We start from the raw sequence: 27,701 nt of genomic DNA, 5'->3' as shown, positions 1-27,701 counted from the left end.
ATATAACTTGAATATATACATATTACTTCACTTTGTGTTAGGCAATTATTAAATTACTATTCATTTCATAGAAAGTGAACATAGTGTTCCTGTTTAACTCTGCCATACCTTAATCACTGGTTTTCTTTTTTAAAAAAAAATCTTTTTAAAAATGTCTTAAAGGGGTTCATGAAAAGAGTAGAAGAAAAAGGTGTTCCTGAAGACATGAAAGGGAAAGACAAGATTGTGTTTGGAAACATTCACCAGATCTATGACTGGCACAAAGAGTAAGTCTATATTAAACTGACTACTGCTAAAATGAATAAGACTTCTCATATACAGACATATTGAACTTGGCCTGAATTATTCTACCATATCCCCCCACCCCCTGAAAAAAGTTCAGTGTGAGTTAATGTTATATAAAGAGTAGTGCCAGTTAACATTTCATTTAATGCCACCAGGTAAATGATTCTGAACACTTGTTCTATCTCAAGATGCCTCTTGCAACCTTCATGCAAAAGCACTAGTGCCCAGTCTAAAGTAGACCACTCTGAAATAGCTTCAGCCATATCCAACGGTTCCACATTAGAAGATTAAAGATCCATGTTTGTACATGGGGGCTGTTCATAGACCAGACTTCAGATTGTCAAATATGAAAACAGAAACAGAATTCCAAATGCTTAAACTCAGGGAGACTTTTCCACTATGTTTTGTCTGCTAAGGATTGTTGTGATTTAGCAAGAGAATTCTGGGGCACATTCTCAGATGTGTACTGGTGGTTCATGTGAGGCCAAAAGAAGGTATGTTGGACCTACCTGGCATATGTACAAAGAGTCATGGAATGCACAGAAGGTTCCCCTGTGTAACACACAGCAAATAAAACACTTATAATGGAAGATGATCCATTTTTCAAGTACATTTATCTATCATTGCTGATTTTCACACTGAAAAATCATTGAAATTTCCTGTTGCTGAAGTAGCGAGATTGCTCAAGTGGATTTTTAAAAGAACAGTACAAAGCAGAAGCTGAAACGTTCTTTAAAAAATAAAGTGTCCTTTTCACAAGGTATCTGTTAACATGTATTCAATGCATGCACAAAATCTCCAAAGTTTACATGACAAGCTCTTAACTAATACAAGGCTGAGCAATTAGTTTTTGACAATTAAATCTGCAGTCCTATAACCACCTACCTGAGAGTAAGTCTCCCTGAACTTAGTGGGGCTTACTTCTGAGCAGTCATGTGTAGGATGCACTGTAAGTATCCCAAGGCTGGGACATTTCAGGGGCAGCTTATCCCATTGACCCACCGTCTGTGTATTTGATATCAAACATGTGGTTTCACAAAACACTTTTTACCATTATTGCAGAGAAGTGAATGGGGATGGGAAGAGTGCAAGACACTGCCCTAGTAATGTCTGGTCCCTTCTCTTGCCACAGAAATGAGTTGACTGAATATGGATACTTATAGGACATAGCACTACTCTGGTTTCTAGCTAGTGTTTGGCATCTTTTACTCGGCAATTGCTGAAATCACATTTCTGGGCCTTCCATTTTTAGCTATGCCTGTGACGAGGTTCTGAAGCATCCTGCATTTAAAACCAAATGAGTATATGTTGTTGAGTTATCTCAGGGTTGCTAATTGGAATAAATAGCTGATCTGAGATTTTTCTGCAGAACTAACATGTGAATAGAGGGAGGTTAGAGGAATGGTGAGTGATTGTGTTTATTTATATGCTGCCTTTCCACTGAAGGCTGTGCTCAAATCAGCTGATAACAAATATTCAAAATATCAGAATAAAAAGCATTGGGATAGGGGAGAGAAGGGAGTTTACAAAAAGCAACAATAAATTTAAATACAAACATCAACAATTAGAATAAGTTATATTACAAAAGCAACAGTCTAGACTTAAATACAAAGCAAGAAAGTGAACAGACAATAGAGCTCCAGGTGCGGGTCTTACTGCATTCCAAGGAGCCTCCGCAGGACCTGGCTTAAATACAGTTCAGAGGGGAGGGGTTCTCTCACCAGGCTAGATGGCTTACACCTGGCTCCTTTTTTCTTCTCCAGAGGAGACAAACAGCAGAAAGGGAAATGCTGGGAAGGGCAAAGATGGCAAGTCCTCTTCCACAGCCTCCTGAATGTTCTAGCTGCTGGTGCAGGTCTTATTGCAGGTTAACATGGGATTTGTATGAGCAGAAAGATATTGCAAAAATGAAGGTAGCGGCAGGGAAATCTTTCATGGAGCAGAAAAATCTGATCACTCACTCCCGTCTTGTGAGCCTTTTGCTAAGAATTGTGGGTAATTATGTCTTAGGGGCTCTGTTTATATTAACATGAGAAAAATCAGAGCTTGGAAGACTACTTTTAAAAAGGAATAAATTGCAATTACTGTTATGTGGCCCCAAAAATAAATAAATCAGCATTCAGTTGCAGTTGTTCTGAAAGGAATTGATTACTTTACCTTTATTCAAAAGTAATCACAACAATTACATTTAAGTTACTAAAAAGAAAATCTAGAGTGCCTACAAGGTGCTGCCCTTGGCTGCTGCACACTTAAGTAGCCTAAAACAACATTAAAAATAAACACACACACACAGGTAGTAGAATAATTCTTTTCATCCATAAGATAGCAATGGTGGTCTCTTCACTGGTAAGGGAGGCAAGGAGGGAGGCAGAGGCACATGATTTCCATCCACAAATCAGAGGAGAAGACTTTCCCTGCTCTCCCCCTCCCGCCAGCAGTGACCAACAGTAATGCCGGAAACATTTTACTCCTCAAAAGTAATAAAATTACTCCTATTACAATCAAAATGTAAAGAAATTACCCACTCATTCCTCAAAAAGTAATAAATTACAAGTAACTTGTTTTTGTAACTAATTACTTCCAAGCTCTGAGGAAAATAGCAAGGTTCACAACTTCTAGAGGGAGATATTTCATGGCTGCAGATGGCATTTTATATGTACTTATGCCTGATGTGCAATAAAATTCTCTCTGCCACTGAGCAGAATGATACACGCTAAGCTATTCAGAAGTAACAGATATTATATCAAGGTAGTTTTGTCTGTAACCATATAAAACTGTATGGTCTGTTAAAAAAGAGTACTGAGGCAGATTTTAGGAATAGTTGCTGCTATTTTTTTTGTTGCAGTTTTTTCCTTGCTGAACTGGAAAAGTGCCTTCAGGAGCATGACCGTTTAGCACAGCTCTTCATCAAACACGTGAGCTAAACTTTAGTCCTTTGTAAAAATGAAATGCCTTCTAAATGTGTCCCTGTTATGCTGAATGGATGATGTTTTCATTGTTAAAAAAATACCAAATGGGCTAGGAATAATATCTGGAGTTCCTGCAAGCCAAATGGGATGTGTGAGTGAAGTATTTATTTTGCTTTTCTAGAAAGAGGGTCACTTTCCACCAATATTCACAAAAATGTGTTAACTAAAGCCATGATTGTAGTAATGCTGTGTTCTACCTGATGCTTTCTGGTGAAGTTTGGCTGGAAATGTACCACCACCACCACACAGAAATCTGAACAGAAATGTCGATTCAAATACTGCTTAGCTTCTTACTTCTTGGGTATAGCCTTTGTGTATGTGTACAGGATGTGTGCCTTAAAGAACAGAGCTAAAATGTACCTGGTGACCTCCAATAATAGTGTTTATTTAACAGTCTACGTTTTTTACACTTCAATTGGAATTATAGAACAAGTGCCTCCTTAGTAATAGCTTGATGAGCTTGGACCTTGATTAGTATCCTAGATCAATCGTATACTTGCTGACCTGCCTTGGGCATGTCCTCATCTTTTAGCTTAATAAGTAATAATAGCACAGGAGCCTGTGAACTACCTCTTTGTATATTGAAGACTGGTTGGTTGTACCTCTTATCTGTTTTTACAGTCAGTGAGACAAAGAGCTCTGTTTCTGTCTGCTCAGCACCACCACCACTATGGCTGCTCAACTGTTTAGTCTCTTTGGCAGTGCCTGACTGCTTCAGAAAGCTAAGAGGAGAGGGATAAGTTGCAGCAAAGTGAAAGCAGCAGTGTCATGTGCTACATAGCTCCTGACAACCAATCATACAATCTTCCCCTTCTTGAGCAGGAGGCATCACATGAATCTGATGTCCACATGGGCCAACCGAGTCATACATTGTTATCTTTGTGGGAAGGAGGGCCATATGTGCTTCTTCACCACATGAATACTTTTTGTAAACCAGTGGGTCTGTGAACTGGGCTTTAGTTTTATCTTGATTTCTTCATTCCTTTTCTGAAAGTTGGTGGCTGTTCCACAATTCTTTGATCAGGTGATAGTAGACAGCAAAAGGAAAGCAAGGAAAATGCATCCACCCTAAGCCCCTATGGGCTCAGGCTGGCAAGAATAATTAAATTTGCTCTCTGCTGTTGTCTTTGCACTGGTAAAAGCTGCAGTGTGTGCTTAATCTAAGAAAACGATATAATTTTTGCTTTTACAGGAGAGGCGATTACACATGTATGTGGTGTACTGTCAAAACAAACCAAAATCTGAATATATAGTAGCAGAATGTGGCACATATTTTGAGGTAAGACCTGGCCTTCATGCCTCATTCATGTTGCAGCTTAAAATACACCTGACAGGATATCTTCTCCCCTCTCATATTTGCACACACATTCCTACAGTTGTGTCAGTAAGTTTCTCCCTGTTTGGATTATTGGATTTGCACCTTTCTCTCTTTGCTTTTCAAATGGCTCAGGAGGCTGGGTTAGGGGCACAGTACTTCAGTAGTTCCCTTCCTGCCTCCAAGGATGTTTCCAGAAAGTAGTTATGGGAGGCTTCTGTTCAACACCATGGGAGCTTTGCTGTAGCATCCCACAGGGTTCCATCTTGTCCCCCATGATATTTAACATCTATATGAAGCCACTGGGAGCAGTCATCGGGAGTTTTGGAGTGAAATGTCACCAATATGTGGATGACACTCAGCTCTATCACTCTGTTCCATCTGAATTGCGAAAGGTGGTTGAGGTGTTAGACAGGTGACTGGATGTGGGCCAACAAGCTGAAACTGAATCCTGAAAAGAAAGAGGTGTTATGCATTCCAAGCTTTTGAGTCCAGGAGATGGGAAGATGGCCTATGCTGAATGGGATTGCACTCCCCTGGAAGGAGCTGGATCAAGGTACTCTGGATCCAACTTTGTTACTGGAGTTCTCAGGTGGCCTCACTGGTTGGTAGTGCCTGTTTCCAGCTATGGCTGGTTCACCAGCTATGGCCCCTTTTGGACAGAGATGACTTGGCTGCGGTATGCTGTCTTCTAGTAACTTCCAGATTGGATTATTGCAATGTACTCTATGTGGAGCTGCCTGGAAGATGACTCAGAAACTTCAACTGGTCCAAAATGCAGCAGCCAGATTACTGGTAGGAGTTGCTTTTAGAACAGGGATTATATGCGTTCTAAAACAGTTGCATTGGTTGCCAGTTTGTTTCCGGGCCCAATTCAAGCTGCTCACATTAGTGTTTAAAACCCTGAATGATTTAGTTCCCAAATATTTGAAAGACCACCTCCTTCCCTACAGATCCTCTCAGCTGTTAAGAGCAGCAGATGCGGCCTTCTTGGTAGTTTCACCATCCTTAGAGGTTCAGCTGGTGGTGGCCTGGGAGAGGGCTTTCTCTGTGGCAGCCTCTAAGCTGTGGAATTGCCTCCCTGCAGAGGTGCATCTGGCACCGTTGCTGTACATTTTTCAGCAAAAGCTACCAATGCGCCTTTTTACCCTGGCCTTCAGCACTGGAGATTTATGTTTTTAGGACCCACCCTATTCCTGTGAATGTAATTGTGTTTTAATTGTTTGTAATACTGTATTTTAAATTTCTGTAACCTGTCCAGGGACCTAGTTGTGAAGGGTGGGCAGTAATAATAATACACAACAACAATAAAGCCTGCCTCATATTAGTGGGTTCTTGCTCTTGTGCCCCATCTGACTCCTTGTGCATTTGTTGCTATAGGACCAGACAATTTGTGAGGGACTATCTTACTTATCAGCACCAGATTTTCCATTCTTTTATCATCTGTATCTGATCAATACAGCATATTTTTGTAAATAGGAAGGGACAGAGAAAACTCCACACCTGCCTCTTGGAGTCAAAGTTGGCTACAAAAGGAAACAGGTAGAATAGGTACAGCTGAAAGGTTACACCAAATAACTAAATTTGTTCATCTTTAAAGTGCTAAAATAGTCTTTGTTGAAAAGTTATGTCATTTATGTAATTCTAATGCCCGCAAGGATGTTGTTTTGAAGATATTATAAAGGGGGTATGGGAGACTGAGGTGGGGCAGGCGTGGACAAACACAAATACAGGGAATGGATAGCAAAAGTTAGAGAGCAACCCCTCAGTACTTCCTGGTTCCTAAACCTTTATGAAAACATTTCATTTTTCTCTGCCACAAGGTCTAGAAACGTCCTCTAATATAAAGATTAAACAATTCTCACACAGTTGCTTACAATCATTGCTTAAAAGCAACATTTCTGCCATGTAACCTGTTTGCAAAGTCTGTTCAAATTTCACTCACTTGGGGCTGGGGGTTATTTCCTTCCATTTACATCACAAATGGTAGTGCTAATGTTCTGTTCATAAAATATTTGTGCACTGCTTTGAAGAAATTTCGTGCTTGATCCACTCACCTTAACCTCTTCTAGTGTTAAATGTTACTGGTACAAGCAAGTTTCAGGTCTGTTGTAATGTTTAAACAATAGCTGTTCAGTTTGGAAAGATGGGCTAGTCAACATATCATATTCTGCTGTAATCTCAGGGCATTGTCTGAAGGCATATAACACAAAGCTTTGCTAAAACTAAGGTGTAGGTCTGGTCAGTGCCTGGATAGGACCCCTTGAGTTCCATGGAAGAAAGGCAATATATGAATAAGTATTTTTTTCTTAAAGCTGATGTTGCCTACTTCTTATCTTCTAGGAGGTGCAGCAAGAAATAAAACAGCGGCTATCTCTCAGTGACTTCTTAATCAAACCCATTCAAAGAATAACCAAGTACCAGCTGCTACTCAAGGTGAAATATACTAGTGAAGTGTTACTTCTAAGAAAAATATGATCAAAGACCTGTATACTGCTAATGGCAAAGACAAAAACAGTTGCAAGCAGACTAAACCAAAGTGCTCCCTGTATGCACAATGGAGTTTTCCTTGTTGTTTTTCCCATATTGCATCAGTGCTTCAATGCGTCTACAGTCGGGTAACATGCGATTTTATGTTGTATTTTCCCCCTTACCACATACCGTCATCCTGAGTGGTAAGGTGGGCTCATTTTTTACTCCCCAAAACCATTGTGGGGGTGTCAGCACAAGCGTGCTTAACAATACCCAAACACCCAAAGCCAGGAAACACCTTACTTAGAGAAGGTAGAATTTTTCTAAGCAGAATGCTTGCCCCTTCCTTATGCCTATTGAGTAAACAACTTTTTTAAATTTTCAGTTACAAACAACAAAAACTATGTTTTAAAGTTTTAAAAAGTTAATGTCATGAAAACCCCATTGCAAACTGTTTAGGAACAACTTTAATCTGCTAACATTGGTTGGGTCACAATAGACCCCAATGGCAAAATTCAGTGCATTTCTGGGGTATGTTTTGACTCCAGGTGATTTTTGTTTCCAGAAGCAAAACAGTTAATGGCTGAAATATTGATATGTTGTAAGGCTGGCAGTTTGTGCCAATGTCCTAGGACTATCCTCTAGGCCCACTTATGTATAAATTGCAGAATGAAAAGTCTGCTGAGGGGGGTATTGACCCCAAGAATCAGGGTGTTAGCAATGCAAAAAACATGCACGGATGTAAGGCATTAAATCCACTTTAAACTGTCATGTGCACATACTTGAAGTTAGTGAATTTTCATGTCTCCATGATAAAATCCTTTCTACAAGTACACCTTTAAAGATGAAAATATAAAGAGCTATTCTTGTTAATCATTTTAAAGGGGATGCTTTTTATTCCTGTAGGATTTTCTAAAATACAGTGAAAAAGCTGGGCTGGAGTGTTCAGACACAGAGGTATGGTTTTTATCTGCTGCTTTTCTCTTTTGTATTATTTTTATTAATAATTGTAATGTGTTTACATTGTGAGCATCTTGGGTATCTGTTTTAACACAAAGTTAAGATATGGAAAAGTATATATTTTCAAATAACAATTTAAATATGGTCAAATCAGTTAAAAAGAAAACACAAGGTTATCCTTTAAATGCTGTATTAGTTTTTCAGTAATGTTTGATGCAAAATGTAAACTAGGGCTAAAATTAGTGGATGAAAACTTAGCCTTATGCAGCAGCAAATTATGTTGCTGTGTACTCTGAATAGTCTTACTTTTGACCTTCCTTGCCTTCTTTCCTTGGTCATCAAGGACTGTTGCAAATCAACACAATTAATTAATGGTGTGACACATTAATTAAGAGCACAAGTTACAAACTGGAAAGGCCCGAATTCAGATGCAAGCCTAGAACTTTCTAGTGGCTTTATGCTAGGCCAAGAGTAGCCAGCATTGTGCCTGCCAGATGTTGCTTGACCTTCAGTCCCATCAGCACTAGACAGTATATTCTCAGATAATTTAAGTCCCCCTCAGGCATTCTCTGCATGAATGTGTGGAGTGGGGCTGCACCTGCTGACCCTCCCCACCATCAGTTCATTGAGGGCAAAGGTCTGAAGTGGGGAGTCTTCTCTATGTGCATAGATTCACTCTGTCCCATTTCATACATCCTCCATACACATGTAATAATTTCTTCCCACCTGAGGGCTTTCTATCTAAGGTGCCGTTTTCACTATGAGAGGTTCCCACTCGCATCATGCCAATGTCAGCAGCTCATTAACAAGACTTGGATTAGAGGTTTAAGAGCCTTTTTCCCTGTCTAAAACTGATCCCTCTGTAGACCCACTTACACAATCTGAGCTTGAGGCAGGCAGTGGGGCTATGGCAGGGGTGGGGAACCTGCAACCTGGAGGCCAGACTTAGCCTGCCAGGGGTTCCAGTTTGGCCCACTAAGCCGTTTTCCCCAAATCACACCCATCCGCCATCGTATCTGATGTCAGGTGTGAGGCAGATATTGACATGGCTTCAGAGGAACAAATGGGAGCTTACTTTAAGCTCCCATTTGTTCCTTTGCTGGACCAAGGCATGCCTTGCTTCAGGAGAGGGAAGCAGTTTACATTGAAACAACTGCTCAAACTGACATTTTTTCCTCCATTTTAACAGTTGTTTCAGTGCTTCCCCCTCCAGGAGCAAAGTTCAAAGAGCAGCATGGAGTCTTTAAAAGTCATTTTGCAAATGCCCCTTGTCAGGACCCCTCCTGTGTGGTCTCCACCTGTCATGATTCCACCTCAGGGTCCTGGTCTCTTAACGGTTCTCTCACCAGCTCTAGCACAGATCTCTCAAGATCCCACTGCTAGGCTCCACCACTTGACATTCTCCGTAAACAATATTGCCTTGAGACTGTGCCTTAGTCTCCTCCTGGCCTATTGCTACGTTGTGTCTGGGTGCACTTGCAGGGTACAACCCCCCTGTGTCTTTGTGCCTATAAAGATTACAGCCCTGGGTTGTTTTGGATACCTGATGATGTTACACTATCTCTTCACCGCTGCCACCATTGATACTGTTTCCCCATCTTGGTATATGCCCTGCCCACCCTTCTGGTCTGTGAAACCCAGCCAAGGATCAGGTGTTTTGGTAAACCAAGAACTATTTATTTATTTACACAGGGAATAACAAGATTACTTAAAGGTTCAGACAACATGTGTGTGGTTTCATAAGATGTGTTACTCTTTATATTTCTTCATAAATAACCTGCCTCACTACCCACCTAAATCCAATCCACCCCTCCAAAACCCAGAACCAACCACCACCCTCTCCAAAAACCCCTCTCAGCACTCCAACCTCTCACAACTGTCACCCTCCCATTTATACCTTCAGACACCCAGATGCTCAGCCAATCATCAGACAACACTCAACAACATTCCAACCCATGTACTTCCCCCTCTCATTCAGTCTACCTACCACATATACTCTAATAAACCCTCACTTACCATATTTACAGTAATTACATTGACAGGGGCATCACACCCCTGTGCTGCTCTTTAAACCTAAAAACCAGTTGGTTTAAAGAGCAGTGCAGGACTGTTTGCAAAAGGGCTTTCAAACAGGTCCACACTGCACTTTGAAGTCCCAATATTTGGGGCTTCAAAGCACAGCATCACCTGGTCTCATAATGACATCAGGTGACTGGAAGGTGGGGGCCCTACCTACCTGTCAGATTTGGCCCATCAGGGGTCATGAAGATATGGATATTTTGGGTTTTTCCTGTGCAGAGCAGAATATCTAAGAGGCTTCTGCATTGGTGGTGATTGGTCCTTGGTGGCAGTAATTGTGCCAGCTAGATGATTTTGTAGGTGAGTTTTTAGGTCACATTGTGGGTATGTTGGGAAATCATATTTGCAGAAGTTTCCTAATCCCAGACTATGGCTTCATCAGGACTTGCATTTGGTAAGGTAGGGTTTACTGATAGCAAATGGCCTTTAGATGGTGTGGGTGTGGAGGCAAATGCAGCTTGATGAGGTTGTCTTGGAAGGTAGTATGGAAGTGAGGGATTCAATTGCTATCCCACCTGTGGTTGGCTCTACTTTCACACCAATGCTGAAACAAAGGCCTATTGACTACCCTTTAAGTTAAGGGAAGCTGTTCTTGGTCTTTCACTGGTCATTTTGGGTTTTTCCTGTGCAGAGCAGAATATCTAAGAGGCTTCTGCATTGGTGGTGATTGGTCCTTGGTGGCAGTAATTGTGCCAGCTAGATGATTTTGTAGGTGAGTTTTTAGGTCACATTGTGGGTATGTTGGGAAATCATATTTGCAGTACTACTTGCTAGACACTTTGCAATTGGTTATATTCTGCAAAATAAGCGGTGGCTCACTGCCTTGATTTGTCTCAAACTATTTGCTTCACTGGCATCTTTCTCCAATTAATCTGATTTCTGACTCTGATGGAAGGGCTGACCTGTGGGTGGCCCTTCTTGAGTATAGGAGCAGAGTAGAAGCCCTGTCATCCCTTCCAATTCTGATTCTCTGTTACCTCTTTCTGATAGAAAGCTGTGGAGTTGATGTGCCTTGTTCCTAAACGCTGCAATGACATGATGAACCTGGGCCGTCTTCAGGGCTTTGAGGTAGAAGTCTATACTTTTGAATGTGAATGTACCAGTGCTGTTATTAGTCTAACAGTACATTTTAAAAGGAAAAGACTCAGTGTGAACTTTCCTCCCTAAAATGGTGGGAATGGGTATGCTTAAACATTTTTCTGCTTTGAGTCTCGCCCAGGAAGGAAATTTTCTTTGTATACTTATGGACACACAAGCATGTACGCACATAGGCATGCACACATTCAACCTTACTGTGCCTCACAGAGACCCTTTAATCATTTTCTGTGGCACCTGCCTTCATATAGCAAGCAGCTTCTTATGTATGGTGCCCTTTCTGCTTGCACCACTGTGGCTTTCAGCCCAATGAAACCTTGAAGCTTCTGCATAGTGTTGTTTAAATTGCTGTAGCTTACAGAGAAATTCCTGTTACTACCAAAATTCTCCCCATGTGATTGTTTAGTGTAAAAGCCAGTTTGAGTAAAGCTTGAGACATCTAGTTCACAGACTCTGTGGTGGGACCTTGGACAGAATCTCGTATCTCACGTACAGTGTAGTATGGTGTTGAGATATGCATATACATCTGTGTGTTTCCATGCCAAATTCCTGTGTTCCTTTTGGTTTTTTGATGTCAAAGGTTTGCAGAGGTCAGACATACAGATCAGCATGCATGTATTGTACATAATTCCATATCCCTGTTAGAGTATTGGGCACATGAACACGTTGGTGAAGGTGTGACCTTGCAGTAAGTGGCTGAACAGCATGTGATAATGAATCACTACAGACACATGAGCGAACCCTAAGATTCCCCCCCTTCTTATAATATGATTGCCTTGAAGTGTGCATTTCCTCTTTCCATGCCATCTGTGTTTAACTTAACATCTTACCTATCTTAGGGCAAGCTGGCAGCCCAAGGAAAGTTGCTGCAGCAGGATACGTTCTATGTAACGGAACAGGATTCTGGAGGTCTCTCTCGGCCGAAGGAACGCAGAGTTTTCCTCTTTGAGCAAATAGTCATCTTTAGTGAGCTTCTTAGGAAAGGCTCTCTGACACCTGGGTACCTGTTTAAGAGAAGCATAAAGGTAAGTAATTACTACAGGGATATGGTCAGTAGCAAGATGTGCTTCCCTGCATCATTTGGGAACTCTAGCATAGTGCATTTTTCCTGTTTTTGATTTGTGGCACACTAGAAAGTTAAGTGGGTGGTTTCTGCTTCAGCACAAGAGGTTCAAAGAAGATGGCCATTAGGTCCTTTTCTAGTCATCTCCAGCCTGAATGATTTCAAACTGTGATAGACTTAGATGAAGATGTAATGTGTGTGCACTTGTGTTGTGTACATGTTAATTGATGTGGTCTTGCCCATTGCCCCCCCCCAAAAATCTGCAAATAGCCATTTGATAATATAAGGGAAAATACAATATAAGGGAAACCCAGAGTTAAACTACATGGTACATGAAAATGCATGTCATGTTAGCCCTGCAGCTCTTTTTGTCCAGGGGAAAACCACTTTAGGGGAAAACAGTTGAAACTACAAATGTCCTAAAAGAAGGACATCACCTCTTCTTTACCTTATCCAGTGTTTCACCACTCCAAACAGGTTTCCAAACTCTCACTTTGGCACAGTGAAGTTAGCGTATTTTTGGAGCTGAAATAGTTATGTTAGGAGCAAGATCTTTAGTAGTCCCAAGGCTATGGAATGACTTCTCTATTGAAGTTCAAGAGTAGCTCTTCCCTTACGGCCTTTCACAAGGATTACAAAACCCATGTACTCGAGGTAACTTCTAGAGCTTAATATGATGGAAGTAGTGTTGTTGTTGTTTTAAAAAAAATACTTTTTGTAAATAGCTTTGAGCCTTAGGAAGTTGGTATTCAGATATTTTACAGAATTACCTTATGTTGTCTCCCTGTAGGGGGAAAAGCTGGTGGAGGGAAATTTGAAGTAGGGAAATGGCAGACAGGAAATGGTTAAGTGCCCCTCTTCTCCCCATGCTGCTTCTCATGGCCAAACTAAATGCAACATTAAATGTATCTTTGTATTTAATGTGCATTGTGTTTTTTTTAAAAAAAAAAAACACAGCAAACAGCCTCATTCCACTTGGAAGGGGGTGAGGACTGATCATGACTGGGATTACAATTGCTGGGGAAAGTGATTTTTTTGTGCTGAGAGAGAATTGGTGCCAGCGGGAGATTTCCTCCCAATGTGGTTAGCGCATTCAGAGGAAGTACCTTCTATCAAGGCTGTAGTCTACTGCTGGTGGGATCTCAACTACCCCATCCCAAAGTGGCTTTTCATGCTCATAAAGGACCGTTAGGCTATTACTGCAGATGTTGACACCTACTTGTAGGTTGGACCTGAGTGAGGTACATAAATGCAAGATTATGGTTTAAACCGATGGAGCGGAATGACTGCTAATCATGATGTCTATATATATTATCTCCAGTATCAGAGGCAGTATGCAGGGCTGTTCTCTTGTTCTCATGAGTTTTAGTTGGACACAAGGATTCCAATACATTTAAGGCATTCAGAGTTTCTCCTCTTTTTGCGGTTGCATTGGGCCAGTGGCCACTTCTTAGTGTAAACAGCTATACGGTTACTGCTTAAAAGAAAACCAGATGGAGGCAGCTGCACATGACAATCTTTATGTAAAGCAACTCTCTGAATTGGCCCAAAGGGTATGGTAAATGCAATTTTTTAAAACATATAGAAAGTTTGTATAGCTTGAAAAGGTGGCAATTTCAGGGCTGAAACTGAATCTTGCATGTTTAGCAATAGTAAAGATTGGTACCAGTGAAGAATTTTCACAGGAGGGAACCCTATTTGTGGGAAATTCTTCTGTATACTTTGGGCTTATATAGAAGAATCTCCAGCCATTCTAAATGACATAATTGTAAATATGTACCATTATTTATTTATATTTCTGTGAGAGTGTGTGTGTGTAATTAAATAAAAAGTGTCCTGAAGTGCAACTATTGGGGCAGTATAGAGTTAGGATAATAAACATCAATATAAAAAGTAGGGATGGGATCCATTGGCCGATGCCGGTTCAAAAGTATTCTGTCAGCGTAACAGGCTGGCATTGATTCGAGTTAGTTCTGTGTCCACAAGCTGCTGCTTTTACCGATCTGTGGGGGGGGTTTGCTTGGAAAAAATATTGATATTAATATTGGTTTTTTAAAGGAATTATCAGTATTTTAAAAGGAAATATCGATAAATTATTACAATTGATGTTTTGGAGGCAGATGTTTTTAAAAGTCCATTTTCAAAAATAGCCACAGAAATTTGCTACATTAAAATCCAATCCTCAGCTATTGAGAATAAGCGAATTAATGGAAAATTTGGTGCCAAATCCAAATTAGGCAGAATTTTAGCACGTCCCTAATTTAAAAAAAAACACCCAAATGAGCATAATTACCTAAACCAGGGGTGGGCAACCTCAGGTCTGGGACCCAAATCCAGCCTTTCTATCTTCTCTCACTGGCCCTGCTGTGAAGCTTTCTTCTCTGCTTTTGTCTGGCTGAAATGTGGTGTTGAACTGTGATAATGGCTCTTGCTTGCCTGGGTGGATGGATGGGTGTGTGTTTTGCATGTGTTTCTGAATTTTGTATGGCCAGAATATAGCTTATTGTACAAAGGGAGAAGTCACATCTGTTCCCCATCCACTTTTGCCTCTGGTTCCACCCAGCAATGGCGTGCAACCCCAGAAGGCTGCCCACAAGGGAAGGTGACCCTTGGACTGAAAAGATTCCCCATTCAACAAAAAATGTCAACCAGCAGATGATAAACCCTCATACATTTGTCTTGCATGCCTGAGCAGATGGCATTATAATCTCCCTCTTTGAGGAATGCACTGTTCTGTTGATGCTCTTATTGGCAAGATGTGAAAAAAGCAATTTGTATCTTGGAGGGCTTTCATGTAGGGTAATTTGCTTTTTGCTAATTATTAGCACTGCCGACTATGATGGCATTGCCTTTTAAGGAAAGCAGTAACTCGCAGATCAATTAGCTGTTCAATTAGCTGTTGAAGATACTTAGCACAGCCTGAAAGCCAAGTGTTCCCTGTGGGATGTTACTCCCAGAGGTTGCTTCTCTGGAGAAGTGAACTTGCTGCTGTTGGCTGCTCTTCCTTTGGGCTGTGGTGGCAGGGCCATCTTTCAGCTTAGCTGCTATATAATTTACCTGAATGTGACCATTTCCTCACCCCCTTTGGGCTGGCATTGAGCCTTCGCTGGCTTCTTGCAGATGACGTACCTAATCCTTGAGGAGAACGTGGACAATGATCCCTGCAAATTTGCGCTCATGAGTCGGGAAACATCAGAAAGGCTCATCTTGCAGGCCGCCAATCCTGAAATCCAGCAAGCTTGGGTGTTGGATATCAATCAAGTGCTGGACACACAGAGGGACTTCTTAAATGGTAACTATTTTTATCTTGCTTATGTAATAATAATAATAATAAAATTTTATTTCTGAGTCGCCTATCTGGCCGGGTTAACGGCCACTCTAGGTGACGTACATAATAGGATAAAATACAACATATAAAATATAAAACCTAAGTGCTGTATGAATGCCCTGGATGAAACCTTACTCCTACTCTACACTGATATTACTCTTGCATAATTGCCCTCCATACCTGTCATGCTCACTGACCTATTGATATCTTCCTTTTATATGGAGCATGGCCGGAGGAAGAGAAATTTCATGCTGAGCATTAAAATTTAGGCTGAAATACCTTCTCTTTTAAGAAGTCTAACAGAATGTGACCTCCGCTGTCTTGCAGTGGAATTCAGGATGGTGTACAGTTTCTTACCCCTGCGAGATAGGCTAGGAGATAATTTGCTTCCCCTTCTTTAACTAGTAACCAATCCGTAGGAGGACCTTTCCTCTTATTCTTTGATTGATAAGCTTGCTCAGGAGCCTTTGGTGAGGGACATTGTCAAAAGCTTTTTGGAATTCAAAGTACACATTGTCTACCAGATCAACCTTATCCACATTCTTGTTGACACTCTCAATGAAGTCTAAAAGGTTAGTGAGACAGGTCTTGTATTTGCAGAAGCCATGTTGATTCTTTTTCAGTGATACTTATTCTTGTATATGTTATGGATCTTTAATCATGCTGTCTACTAGTTTACTCAGAACAGCTCTTAAGTTCCTAGATCCTTTTTAAAAAAAAACACAAATTGGCCAGTTCACAGTTCTTGGGTATGCAAGCCAATCTTGGGTACAAGTTATACATTTTTCCAGTGAAGCTGAATGGTGGGAGGTTCAGGACAGACGAGATGAACCGCTACTTCACACAGTGTGTAGTTTTAACTGTGGAATTCTCTGCCATTTAGACAGCTTTAATTTAGATTAGATAAATTTATGGAGGGAAGGACTATTGATAGCTACTGGTCATGATGGCTGTATACTACCCGCAGGATCAGAGGTGGCAACATACATCTGAATATCAGTTGCTGAAGAACAACAGGAGGAAAGGGCTGTTTTCCTACATGTGGGCTTCCCATGGGGATCTGGTTGGCCACTGTAGAAAACAGGATGCTGTATAGGCCTTTGGTCTGATCCACCAGGGGTCTTATGATGAATATGGAGAACTAGCTTCTAAGAGGTAACTTACTACAGTATGTATGTAACTATTAGCTAATTGTCAAGTAAATGAGGGGAATTTTGTCACACATCTGACTGATGAGAAATACAGTGAAGCAAGCAGGGAATTGGTGAGATTTCTCCTCAATAAGCTTGCAGGGCTATATGGACAACCTAATGGCTATGTGCACAGGTTGGTAGGTTACTACGTGGCTGCAGCACCATTGCTATTTTGACCCTGGCATCATGTTACTCTCAGCTGGGAATACAAACACAACTTGACTGACAGCACCTTTTGAGGCTTTTCCTGGTAACCGTCTTCCTCCTGTTACTTCTCCACAACCCTAATCCCATCATGCAGTAATGAAATGCCAATGATACACGTTTCTATACTTCAACAGAGGTCTTCTCTATTAGGGTTTCTGAACAACATTAGCTTAGTGCATTGCACTTGTGCTCCTTGTGGATTTTCACACAAAGTACTAGTCTTTCCAGTCCATGCAGTCTTACCATCTGACCAATGTAGTGAACTTAAAATTCTGTAGAAAGGGTGAGGTAGTTTACTGAAGCCGTATCACCTGTGGCCCTCCAGATGTTGCTAGACTACAACTTCCATTATTCCTGACATTGGTCATGCTGGAAGTTGGAGTCCAACAGAATCCAGAGGGTCACAGGCTCCCCCCATCCTTGTTTTAAATACTGTACATATAACGAAGGATGGGCCTGACTTTGGAGGTGGCTTTACTCCATTTTTTCCTGTTCTTAGACCAAGGTGACTTTTGCAAAATTCTATTTCGTCTCCTGTACCAGCTTCATTTTAGCTAGCTGCTATTCAGTATCAAGTGGTAGAGCTACATATTATGAAAGCAGGAGGACACTGCTAGCTGTTGCTGTCACTGGTAGGGTGGAAGGGGGAAGCATTCCCATGAACAGGCCAAGCTCTGGCTTTGGATTTTTACTGTCTTTGCTAAGTCAGCACGTGTGGAAGTGCTTCCCACTGTCTTCAAAAAGAGAAAATTTCAGTGTGTCCTAGTTATATAGCTGAATGGCTTGTATCTTTTAGGGTCCCTGCTACTTGTTTGAAACAAGGTAAGCATGGCATGCCTAACATTAGGCAAACATGGCATGACAAATAGGCAGGTCTGTACTAACTCCTAGTATTCTGCTCCAGCACTACAGTCTCCTATAGAGTACCAGCGCAAAGAAAACAGCAGTTCAGCTGTAATGGGACCCCAGACCAGCAGGGTACCTCAGCCCATCACCAGACCCTATTCCTCAGGTCCAGTAGGGTCTGATAAACCCTTGAAGGCTACAGTGCGTAACCCATCTCTTCCACCTCTAAAAATATCTACCTCCAATGGCAGCACAGGGCACGAGCAGCACCAGCCTGGGGACAAATATGAACAAAACAAGGTATGTATAACCTCTTTGTATTTTACTCTGTTTCCCATCATTTTAAATTTGGCTAGCTATTGATCTGATTAGTGGACAGAGTGTCTGAGTGAGTGATATAGCATAGGTGGTAATTGCTGATCCAAGAAGTAAATGGTCTTTAGCTCTCAGTCAGCAAAGGTAGTCTGTGCTTGGGTGTTAAGAAGGGACTTGGGAATCTGCATGATACTATTTTTAGCAAGCTGAAAGCAAATTAGGGAGAAGGAGTTGTTAAATCTCCCCACATCTTTTGTTAGTCTGTCTGTAAAAATCCGACACAAATCATACGTCTCATGCACGTGTGGGAAATGAAGCCCTGGTGGGTTTTTTTTTTTTTTTAAAAAGGCCAGCAGCTGAAGGCTGTGACTTTGAGTGGAGGAGAGATAGGGGAAGGGGTGTTTATCCCTGTGCCCAACAGCTGTTTTCCTTTCAAGTGCCCCTGCTGCTTTTTTCCTTGACCAAGTTTCAGATCCATGTTTACAGAAAGAAACAATTGGGACTTGATGCACACTTTCAGCACAATATGTAGTTTGCCCTCAAGATGCTATAGTGGATGAGGATCAGAGCATTGATCAAATTGAAAGATTATAAACTAAGATACAGAAGACATAGCAGGTCAAATGTTGAGCAGTTTCAGGTGGTTGTTTTTTCTTTTTTTGGCCAGGCTGTACTTTACACACTCATCTCAGTGTCATTTCTCTGAGCCACAACATGTCCTTTGAGTAAGAAGGGTAAAAGTCTCATCCTTTTCGTCTCAGCTAGCAACGGGCCTTTCCCTTATATTGTGTCCTCGGGTTGTAATTTTCTAGCACAAAACAGTTTTCAGGCAATAAAATGCAAACAAACCTGGGGCACCACCTTAGCAGAACATCTGGTACGGGTTCAAAGCAACTCTTTGGCATAGTGCAAAACTGTTTCCATACTAGCCTTTTGTCTCTGCAAATTGCTATCTTTTTGTTCACTTGCTTTTCATGGAACATCCAGACATTGTTATGGTGGTCCTGTTGCATTTCAGCGTTTGCTGTGTTGTCCTTTTTTATCTTTCAGACCTGATTTGTGGCAAAAAAAATTGTAACAAAACGTAATTGCATCACTATTCTGAAAGTGACTGTTGTATGTGCTGATGGCCATTGGTTGTGATGGTTTTTAAAAAATGAACTTGGGGCACAATCCAACTGCTGTTTACTGGGCTGAGGCAAGTTGGATCTGGCAGACATCCAGCTAGGCTAGGCTGGCATAAGTCCCTCATCCCAGCTCAGCCAGAGGTCCACCAGAGTAGCCCAGCCTGTTATAAGGGGAGCTGGTGAAAGGCCTGCAAAAGGGGCATCTTGGGGGTGTGGTGGAGGAAGGGCCAGGGGGGGACATGCGATATCCAGGTCCCATTTGGCTCTCTCCCATGGCCCTCCACCACAGCAGCCAGTACCCTGTGAAAACGGGTGGCAGAAGGAAACATGTATTTTGTTTCCTTCTGCCGTGCGCTGCTGATGCAGCCAGTGTCCCCCCTCCAAGAGACCTCCAAGCAGCAGCTGGATGAGGAGGCCCCTTCCATCAGCTCCATCTCCATTGGCTTCGCTCCCACCAGGCACCTGCATGTTGGATTGCTCTGTTAGATAAATTCATGGTGTGTGGGACTATTGATGGCTACGTCACGGCAGTAGAATGTCTATGTTCAGAGGCAATAGGCTACTGAATCCCAGTTGCTGAGGGACAACAGCAAGATAGGACTATTGCCTCCATGCCCTCCTTGCAAACTTCCCAGCAACATTTGGCTTGAGTGGATAGGAAAACAGAAAGGTGCCTTAACCAGAGTCAGACAGTTGATCCATCTAGCTCAGTATTTACACTGACTGGCAGCAGCTCTCCAGGATTTCAGTTAGGAGACTCTCTCCCAGCCCTACCTGGAGATGCCAGGGACTGAACGTGGGGCCTTCTACATGCAAAGCAGATGCTCTGCCACTGAGCTTCGGCTCTTCTGAGAGTGTCCACTGTGAGAAATAGCATGTGTATGCCAGCAGGGCTGCTTTCATATTATTTATTCTTCTTCTTACAATTCCTCTTATTTTTCTTTTCCTTGATTATATCAGCTACAGTGCTTGCCATTATGTGACCTATAAATTACCCGTGTTTCACTTTGCAGTACAAAACCAGTGTAACTTGATGCATTTATTTGACTGATCTTTCTTTCTCTCTCAGCCCCCAAATTAAAGGGGGAAATGGTTTTGAAATTAGCTTAAGAGCATTGTGTCCCCAAACTTTTGTGTCTGCTATCTCTGCAGGCAAGCAATTTATTGAAAAGGGCTGTGATAGTGATAATTAGTAAGCATGTATAAATTTATCCCATACTGAACAGTTCTATTTGCTCATCTCTCTCTCTTTCTGTCTCTCACTCAGACACACAGAGTTCAGATGGAACATAATAAGTACACTTTTGCATCCAGGAAGGAAATGTGCATGCATAATAATTACAAGCCAATTTGAAATTCTGAAAATCTATCCTCCCCCAGCTGTTCAAAAAAAGCATTCTCCAGTGCCACTCAGAATTATTAGATCTACCTGCTGAGTTTAGTGGAGTTTGCCCCTCTATAGTGATGGGACATGCCTTGCAGGGTGGGTGTGAGAATGAGATGCCTTATAAACCCTTGGTATGTTTAAATGTGCTGTATAGAAGATTATGACAAAAACATAGCGAAGTGTCTGAGCTATCTTGTCACTGTTGCCTTTTGTCTCTCTTCTTCAGAATGACTTGGGTGGGTGCAATGGGACCTCTTCTATGATGGTCATCAGAGATTACTATGCACTGAAGGAGAATGAAATATGTGTCAACCAGGGTGAGGTGGTCCAAGTACTTGCCATTAACCAGCAGAACATGTTCCTTGTGTACCAGCCTGCCAATGACCATTCACCAGCAGCAGAAGGATGGATTCCAGGGAATATCTTGGCTCCCCTCACTAAATCAACTACAGATAATAACGATGGAGGCATAAAGTAAGTGGATTCCCTGGGAGCAGTATGTGGATTTTTGAGGAAAAATAAAATCCAGATCTTAAAATTTTTCTGCTTTTTTAAAAAAAAACTACAGTGCCATTGGAACAAACTTTTCTTGGTAACACACCATGGAGTATCCATGTTGGGAAAGTCAGGTTTTTGTTGAATTTTTGTTCTCCCCTACCCCATAGTTTGTAAAGAACTGAATTCCATAAACAGTTTAAAGGGCATGTTTTATGTTTTTCCATCCTTTCCTAAATATGGACCTGATTGGACTGGACTTCTATTTATCTTGTGTTTTAAATTGCTTATAAATATATATATATATAGGTTAAAATGATATAGAGCAACAACAGAAAAACCTACCACCCACCCACATACGTCAGGCCTTGTATTAGATTCATATCCACTTCTCAAGGAAGAGAGATTTTATGTTGTCTATGGCCATTTCTTGTACAGCTTGTAACATTTTTTTTATTTTTAAGGTTTTTTCTGTTCACATAATATTTTGTAAAAAATAATTTGGTTTGAGAAATCCCCTTTGGAGTACATTCCTGTAAAAAGTATTTTGCACTATTTAAAGAAATTCATATTTGAAGTCAGGTTGTGCAATATTATGGATAGTCGCAATGTTCATCATTGTACCTGTAATGTAACTAATAATTTTAAATGTACTATTTTAAATATGTAAAATAAATTTTCACCATGAGCATGTTTTGACAAGGTTAAAAAGGACCAGTTTTTGACCCTCTTTAAGTTCTTATTTTTCTTAAAATGTTTGTTGCTTATTTAACAAATGTGTGAATACTATTTTCCCTTTTTTTGAAATTTGTCAGTTTGAAATGACTAAATAATGCAAGAAAATGTTTTTGATATTAAATACCAAAGGTGCAATCCTTTTTTGTAAAACCGGTTGGTTTTTTTAATCTTCAGTTGTCAAAAATTGATTCAACATTAATTCTCTTGCACAAATTCCTCAAAGTACAGTTGTTGAAGGAAGATGTTCAGTTGAGTTTTAAGTAGTGAAGATTAAGTGCTAAACTCATTTGATTTAATGTGCATTACAACAAATGAATAAGGCCCAGTGCAGACATAATGTTGCCAGTCTCTAAACTATAGCTTAAGAGCGGGGGAACAAGCCACATGAGGTTTCCACACACAGACTTTTTGTCTTATTAGCAATAATATATTGTTCCATGCATAAATGCTAACTGTGTTTTAACTATAAGCAGGATTTCTTATAGTTTGAAGCAGGTTTACAAATCTTGGCTAAGAAGGAACCTTTTTAGCATTGACCTTGGTGAGGATAGGTGAGAGTATACTGCTCAAGTATGATTAACTCCAACAAGAGAAGAGGGGAATTTGCACTAAAGAGGAGAGAAAGCATGTGAGCTCACAGCACACTCCTAGTTTTCTTAGTTAACAGGCCAGTAGCGTTATGTCTGCACTGGGCCTAATCATTTATAGTGTTTAGAAAGTTGGTCCTGACCATGACAAAACTATAGGGGAGATGTCATTCATCCAATGAGGATCACACGATGGCGTCAAGGCTTGAGACACTGGGGCCCTACATTTTTATGGGAGTGACAGAAGCTTCATAATGGAACTTGAGTGCTGGTTTTGCCAAGAGTTCATATGTTAGGCCTTGCTCAGGGTTATTTCCATCTCATTCTATGGGGCATATTCACCAAATGAAGCAAGATGTGGAAGCAGTGATTTTTATAGCTTGTCTGCATAGGGCTGCTTCATACATTATGGCAGTGGAGCGGTTGCTGCTGAAAAATGCTACTTCTACATGGCCGTGGTTCCATCTGGTCCCCATTTCGTAAGCAAAGGGCTTGTCATGTGAACTGGGAGTTATGTTTTTGGCAGTGACTTTTCATGTACGAAGCTGCTCTGCTACAGGAAGACCAATGATGCAGCAAAAATTGCACCAATGGAAATAAAACACAGTGACTTACTGGATGGAAAAGACACAAAAAATATGCATAAAATAATTTGAGTGTCAAATGAGATTGATTGCACACATATAGGTATGTGTAGCATGAATTGTGCATGCTTCATTTCAAAGCCTTTTGTGTTCTCAAAATTACTTTGTGCTTACTTGAATGTATATGGGAAAATTGTAATCTCCCTCCCCCAACCCACCCACATTAGATGTTTAACCTTTTATTCAGCAAGCTGGGAATTACATCAGTCTTATTTCACCAGTTTTATTTTACTTAATGCACCCATCCTTTCCCATTTACTTCTCATGCTTCTGTGGCTATTGTGCTCAAGTATATTCTTAGAGGGCTTTTTTTATGTGATCTTCAAACTATAGACCTGTTCATTCCTTCAGTACACACATTCACTGACCATATGGAGGAAGGAGTGAAATTGCAGGCACACCCCTGTGTGATTAGAGGCCCCTTTCACACCTTCTGCTGAATACATGGGGGAGGGGCCATATCTCCCCCACTTGTTTACTGAGTGTGCATGTTGAAGGTGTGAACAGGACTATCACAGCACAATATCCCAAGGTCTATTGCTATCAGTTTGCTTGTTCCAAAAAAATTTAGGTTATGAGATGTCTGTTACAACACTGTGGCATATACATAGTTCATAAGCTACTGCTGACAACAATTTGTTATAAACCATTTTAGTCTTGTGATGGTGTGATTTCTTGCCCTAAGTCTTGTGGGTTTTTTCACTGCAACCAAGTAATCTGATGAACGGTATAATGAGCACAAAACATTTCAGTACTGGAACAAAATGTTCTTAAGTGAGAAAATTCATAAACAGCTGCCAGTTTGCATTCAACTTTGGGCAGCTCATCATTTTTTCCCATAATAAAAAAGGTAGATGTCATACATATATATAAACATCTGGAACCTTTAGCCCATTCGGGGTTCCCAGATGCATGTACAGGAGTGTGTTTTAAAGATGTGTGTGTGGGCGCCCACCCTTCCCATGTTTTCTGAAGGCAGCACTAGTATTGCACCAGTGTTTTCCTGTGGCAGTTATGAAGTATGGGCTGCCCTTTCTTGTAAGGCATGTCATCATGGTTCCATAGCTAGGATCAGAGTCAAAATCTAGACCTGCAGCACGCCAGAAAATTGAACACGTACAGCAGACAACTGAGTTATGGTCCTAGCTGTTTTGCTTCTGGTTTTGAAAAGCAAGTTCTCATTTAGCTGCATACATGAAAATGTATTACAAATCGTGACCTTGGGGGGAACGTTTTCTGTTATAAAGTAAAATGAAATACATAAGGAGAACCCTAACTATCCAGTTTGTGACTAAATAGCCTTCAGTACTTTCATTTGTTTTGATACATCAGCTTCTGTATTCTGTCTTTATACTGCTTTCCTATTCCTCCTTCCCCATCCTAAAGGAAAACCTTTGTTACAAGGAGGGGGTATTGGGGCATAATTTTGGAACAATGCATTTCATTCTCTTTCTCAGAGCAGAAGTTTTAGATTTGCTAACGAACCATTTCCTGGAAAGATGAGCTCTGCTACAATTAAGCCAAGAAGTCCCTGTTTTAACCTGCCCGTGTTTTATGAACCCAGCTGTACAATGATGTTTAGCTCCTTCATCTAATAAACTGGTTATTATTTAACTTCTGATGTTTGAGACCTGGCACTGAACTATGAATATTTAAATACCTTGTACTACTATGCCAAATAGGCACAAAGACTTGGCTTCTCTCTAAGTTTGCAATATTTTCACTTTAACTGGAAGAATCTACTTTATAACCATTTGCAGATTATGAATAAAATGCTGTTTTTAGCTGTGGGCCAGCAATCATCTTTGAAAGAAAATTCCTTTTTTTTAAATGGCAAAAATAACAAATATTTGTTCTAGAGTAGTTTGCAATTCTGACTTGAATGTTTGTACCCAACTAGGTATATTGTTCAGTGGCTTCTCCTTCTTAGGGGGTATCAAGAACATATGTACTTGATTGCCTTTCCACATCCCTTCCTCTTCCTACTAAGATATGCCATTTGATTGGTGCATTTTTTGGTACAACAGGAAGTCATGTTCATGGCATACCCTGCGCATGAGAAAGCGGGCGGAAAAGGAAAGCAGTGGCAAAGCTGAAGCCAATGGCCTACGTAAACCCAAGGATATTCTGGGCAACAAAGTCTCTGTTAAAGTGAGTAAGGCCATCGGAAGCTGTGCGCTGCCTCCTGCTTCTCATCCTCACTCCCCCTGCAATATCCTCTATAAGAACAGGGGGCAACATTTGGCTTTTACTTTTGTTTTTTCCTTTTTCCTTTTGGCTTTTTTATTTTTAATTTGTTCTACTTTTTGGTAGTAGTAGCCATTTTGGCTGGATTTTGCATGCAGGATACAACACAGCTTTTTCCCTCCTCACCACTGGCATCCAAAATGTAAGTAGTTTCTGTGTGTGTGTTCGTGTGTGTAGTATTTTACCCCACAAGTTTAATGCAATATCAAACATGTACATTCAGTTAAAGAGGAAACAGAGTTGGCCAAAACCTTCCCTTGAAGGAAGCAAAAAACATGCCAGCCCAAACAAGAGAAGACCTTAAGCATGTTCAACTATTAATACATCAGGAATGATCTGTACCAAATGATCCCATGAGCAGCAATATACTGGTGAGCCATGGCAATTCAGGACAGGCAGCCTCTCAGTATTCAAATGCTTAAGCTATCAAAGTGACCCACCAAAAACATTAGTGGGTCTATTTCATCTTGTCACCCTCCCAAAACTATAATTCCCAGGAAAGCCATGACAGATTTATTTATGTGGTACGGATTTGTGTAGTGACTAAAACTGTTCTTATTGCAGACTATGCTTTCTTGACTCTTTCCTAGGAATTGGGGATGAGGAATAAAAAGTGCATCTTGTTCTTCCTTTTCCATCATGTAAATGATGAAACTGAGGTTGTCATACTTTGGACACATAATGAGAAGACATGATTCACTAGAAAAGACAATAATGCTGGGAAAAAGAGAAGGGAGTAGAAAAAGAGGAAGACCAAACTAGAGATGGATTGATTCAATAAAGGAAGCCACAGACCTGAACTTACAAGATCTGAACAGGGTGGTTCATGACAGATGCTATTGGAGATCACTGATTCATAGGGTTGCCATAAGTCATAATCAGCTTGGAGGCACATTAACACACACACAAATTCATCTATCCTAAGGCCAGATTCAATGCTCTTTCAGCTAGTCTTAGTAAGCATAATGCTTGCTGGTAAGAGAACAGAGGCATAAATCTTGTAGATGGCATGAAATTCCTACTGTTCTCCCCCCCCCACCTCCAAATATGATTTGAAGAAATTTCAGTGTAATTCTGGAGTATAACGTCAGGATTATTTGTGGTGGTGAAGCAGGAGCTTTGCAAGTGTCTAATAGAGTTGTGTATAAATTTTGACACATCTTTATTTTTGAACATTTCCACAAGCAATTAAGGTGGGGGAAATTCCTATGAAATGTTGGCTTTTCCTTCTCCTCCATCTCTGCACCTCTGTTGTTTCACAGATTGACATAACATCTCTGTTTCAAGCAACCACATCAAAGAGAAAAGCTACCAAATGTTCAGTTTGTGTTACAAACTATTTTAAAACTCATTATGAGTTCTACAACGTAGATTTGTGGAACTTCTAAAATCCTGGTCTGGTAAATATGCCCATTTCTCTACAGTGATTGTTTCTAACTTGGGGTTGAAATGCTCAAGGCAAGAATGATGAACTCATTGCCCTTAACTAATATAACAGCATGTGACAAAAAGACCTGCCCAAAACCACCTTGATAAGGCAGCCTGATCTGTGACATCCTGCAGAATTAGATAGGATATATTCATACTTACAAGGCAAGGCTTAGCAATGGCCTGAGTTGTTGCACTCTTGAGTATTGTCAGTTCCTCCTTTTGCTGATCCCTGGGCTACTGTCCATAGCCTGGTACTACTGTCAGGACCAGGACACGGTGTAGAGAGGGACGAGACAAGGGGGGGAGGACACTTAAGGATCCATTGTGAAAGAGCCGTAGCAGAGATTTGATGAAAGCTACCAATTTGCACTTTAGAAGTAGCTATGGTATAAAGTGGTAGTTTATACTATACACCTATTCCTATAGATATGAAGGCCTAGAACTAAACGGGGGGAAACTGTTTCTTCCCCAGGCCTCCACATTTCTAGTTTCACTATTAGGCAGCCTATGTAGATATTGAACTGTGTATGAGAATATCCTGATCTGAATTTCTTAGGCCAGCAACACTAATGTGAAATCTGCCTGGACTGTTCACACTCTGCCTATTCTCTCACTTGGTACTACCTATCAGATAAAAGATAAAAGGCCCTAGCTGCAGTGTGATCAGTTGTTATGGATGACCCTCAAAATATCATGGATGTCTCCTTATGTAAAAATGTAAATTTAATTTTTAGGTCGCCTATCTGGCCGAAGCCACTCTAGGCGACGTACATATCAGATTTCAATAAAATACAATAAAATACAATAAATACAATAAAATACAATATAATCAGCAGTAATAAAAATAACAGCATATGCAGTACACAACAACGGGGATTCAGTATGTAATTAGCCCATCCCGGCGGTCCCAAAGGCCTG

The 27,701-nt window shown here is 40.8% G+C and overlaps 1 protein-coding gene across 6 annotated transcripts in view; it reads left to right on the top strand.

The window, feature by feature from the left end:
* The window catches only part of KALRN (kalirin RhoGEF kinase), an 872,788-nt gene that overhangs the window by 811,251 nt on the left and 33,836 nt on the right, over positions 1–27,701 (top strand). For 2 of the 6 annotated variants that reach the window (XM_061609051.1, XM_061609050.1), the window contains exons 39-48: positions 163–266; positions 3,131–3,200; positions 4,447–4,533; positions 6,913–7,005; positions 7,948–7,998; positions 11,071–11,148; positions 12,015–12,200; positions 15,359–15,530; positions 17,871–18,112; positions 20,868–22,015. In XM_061609051.1, the coding sequence (XP_061465035.1) occupies positions 163–266; positions 3,131–3,200; positions 4,447–4,533; positions 6,913–7,005; positions 7,948–7,998; positions 11,071–11,148; positions 12,015–12,200; positions 15,359–15,530; positions 17,871–18,112; positions 20,868–21,119 (1,335 nt within the window). In that variant the 3' untranslated portion in view covers positions 21,120–22,015. Of the gene's footprint in view, positions 1–162; positions 267–3,130; positions 3,201–4,446; positions 4,534–6,912; positions 7,006–7,947; positions 7,999–11,070; positions 11,149–12,014; positions 12,201–15,358; positions 15,531–17,870; positions 18,113–20,867; positions 22,017–25,132; positions 25,257–27,701 lie in introns of those variants that run through there. The other 4 variants (XM_061609058.1, XM_061609049.1, XM_061609057.1 and 1 more) reach the window with 4 other exon arrangements.

The sequence above is a fragment of the Rhineura floridana genome, chromosome 2 (assembly GCF_030035675.1).
Source record: "Rhineura floridana isolate rRhiFlo1 chromosome 2, rRhiFlo1.hap2, whole genome shotgun sequence".
Classification (NCBI taxonomy): Eukaryota; Metazoa; Chordata; class Lepidosauria; order Squamata; family Rhineuridae; genus Rhineura; species Rhineura floridana.
This window is presented reverse-complemented; position numbering and strand designations above follow the sequence as displayed.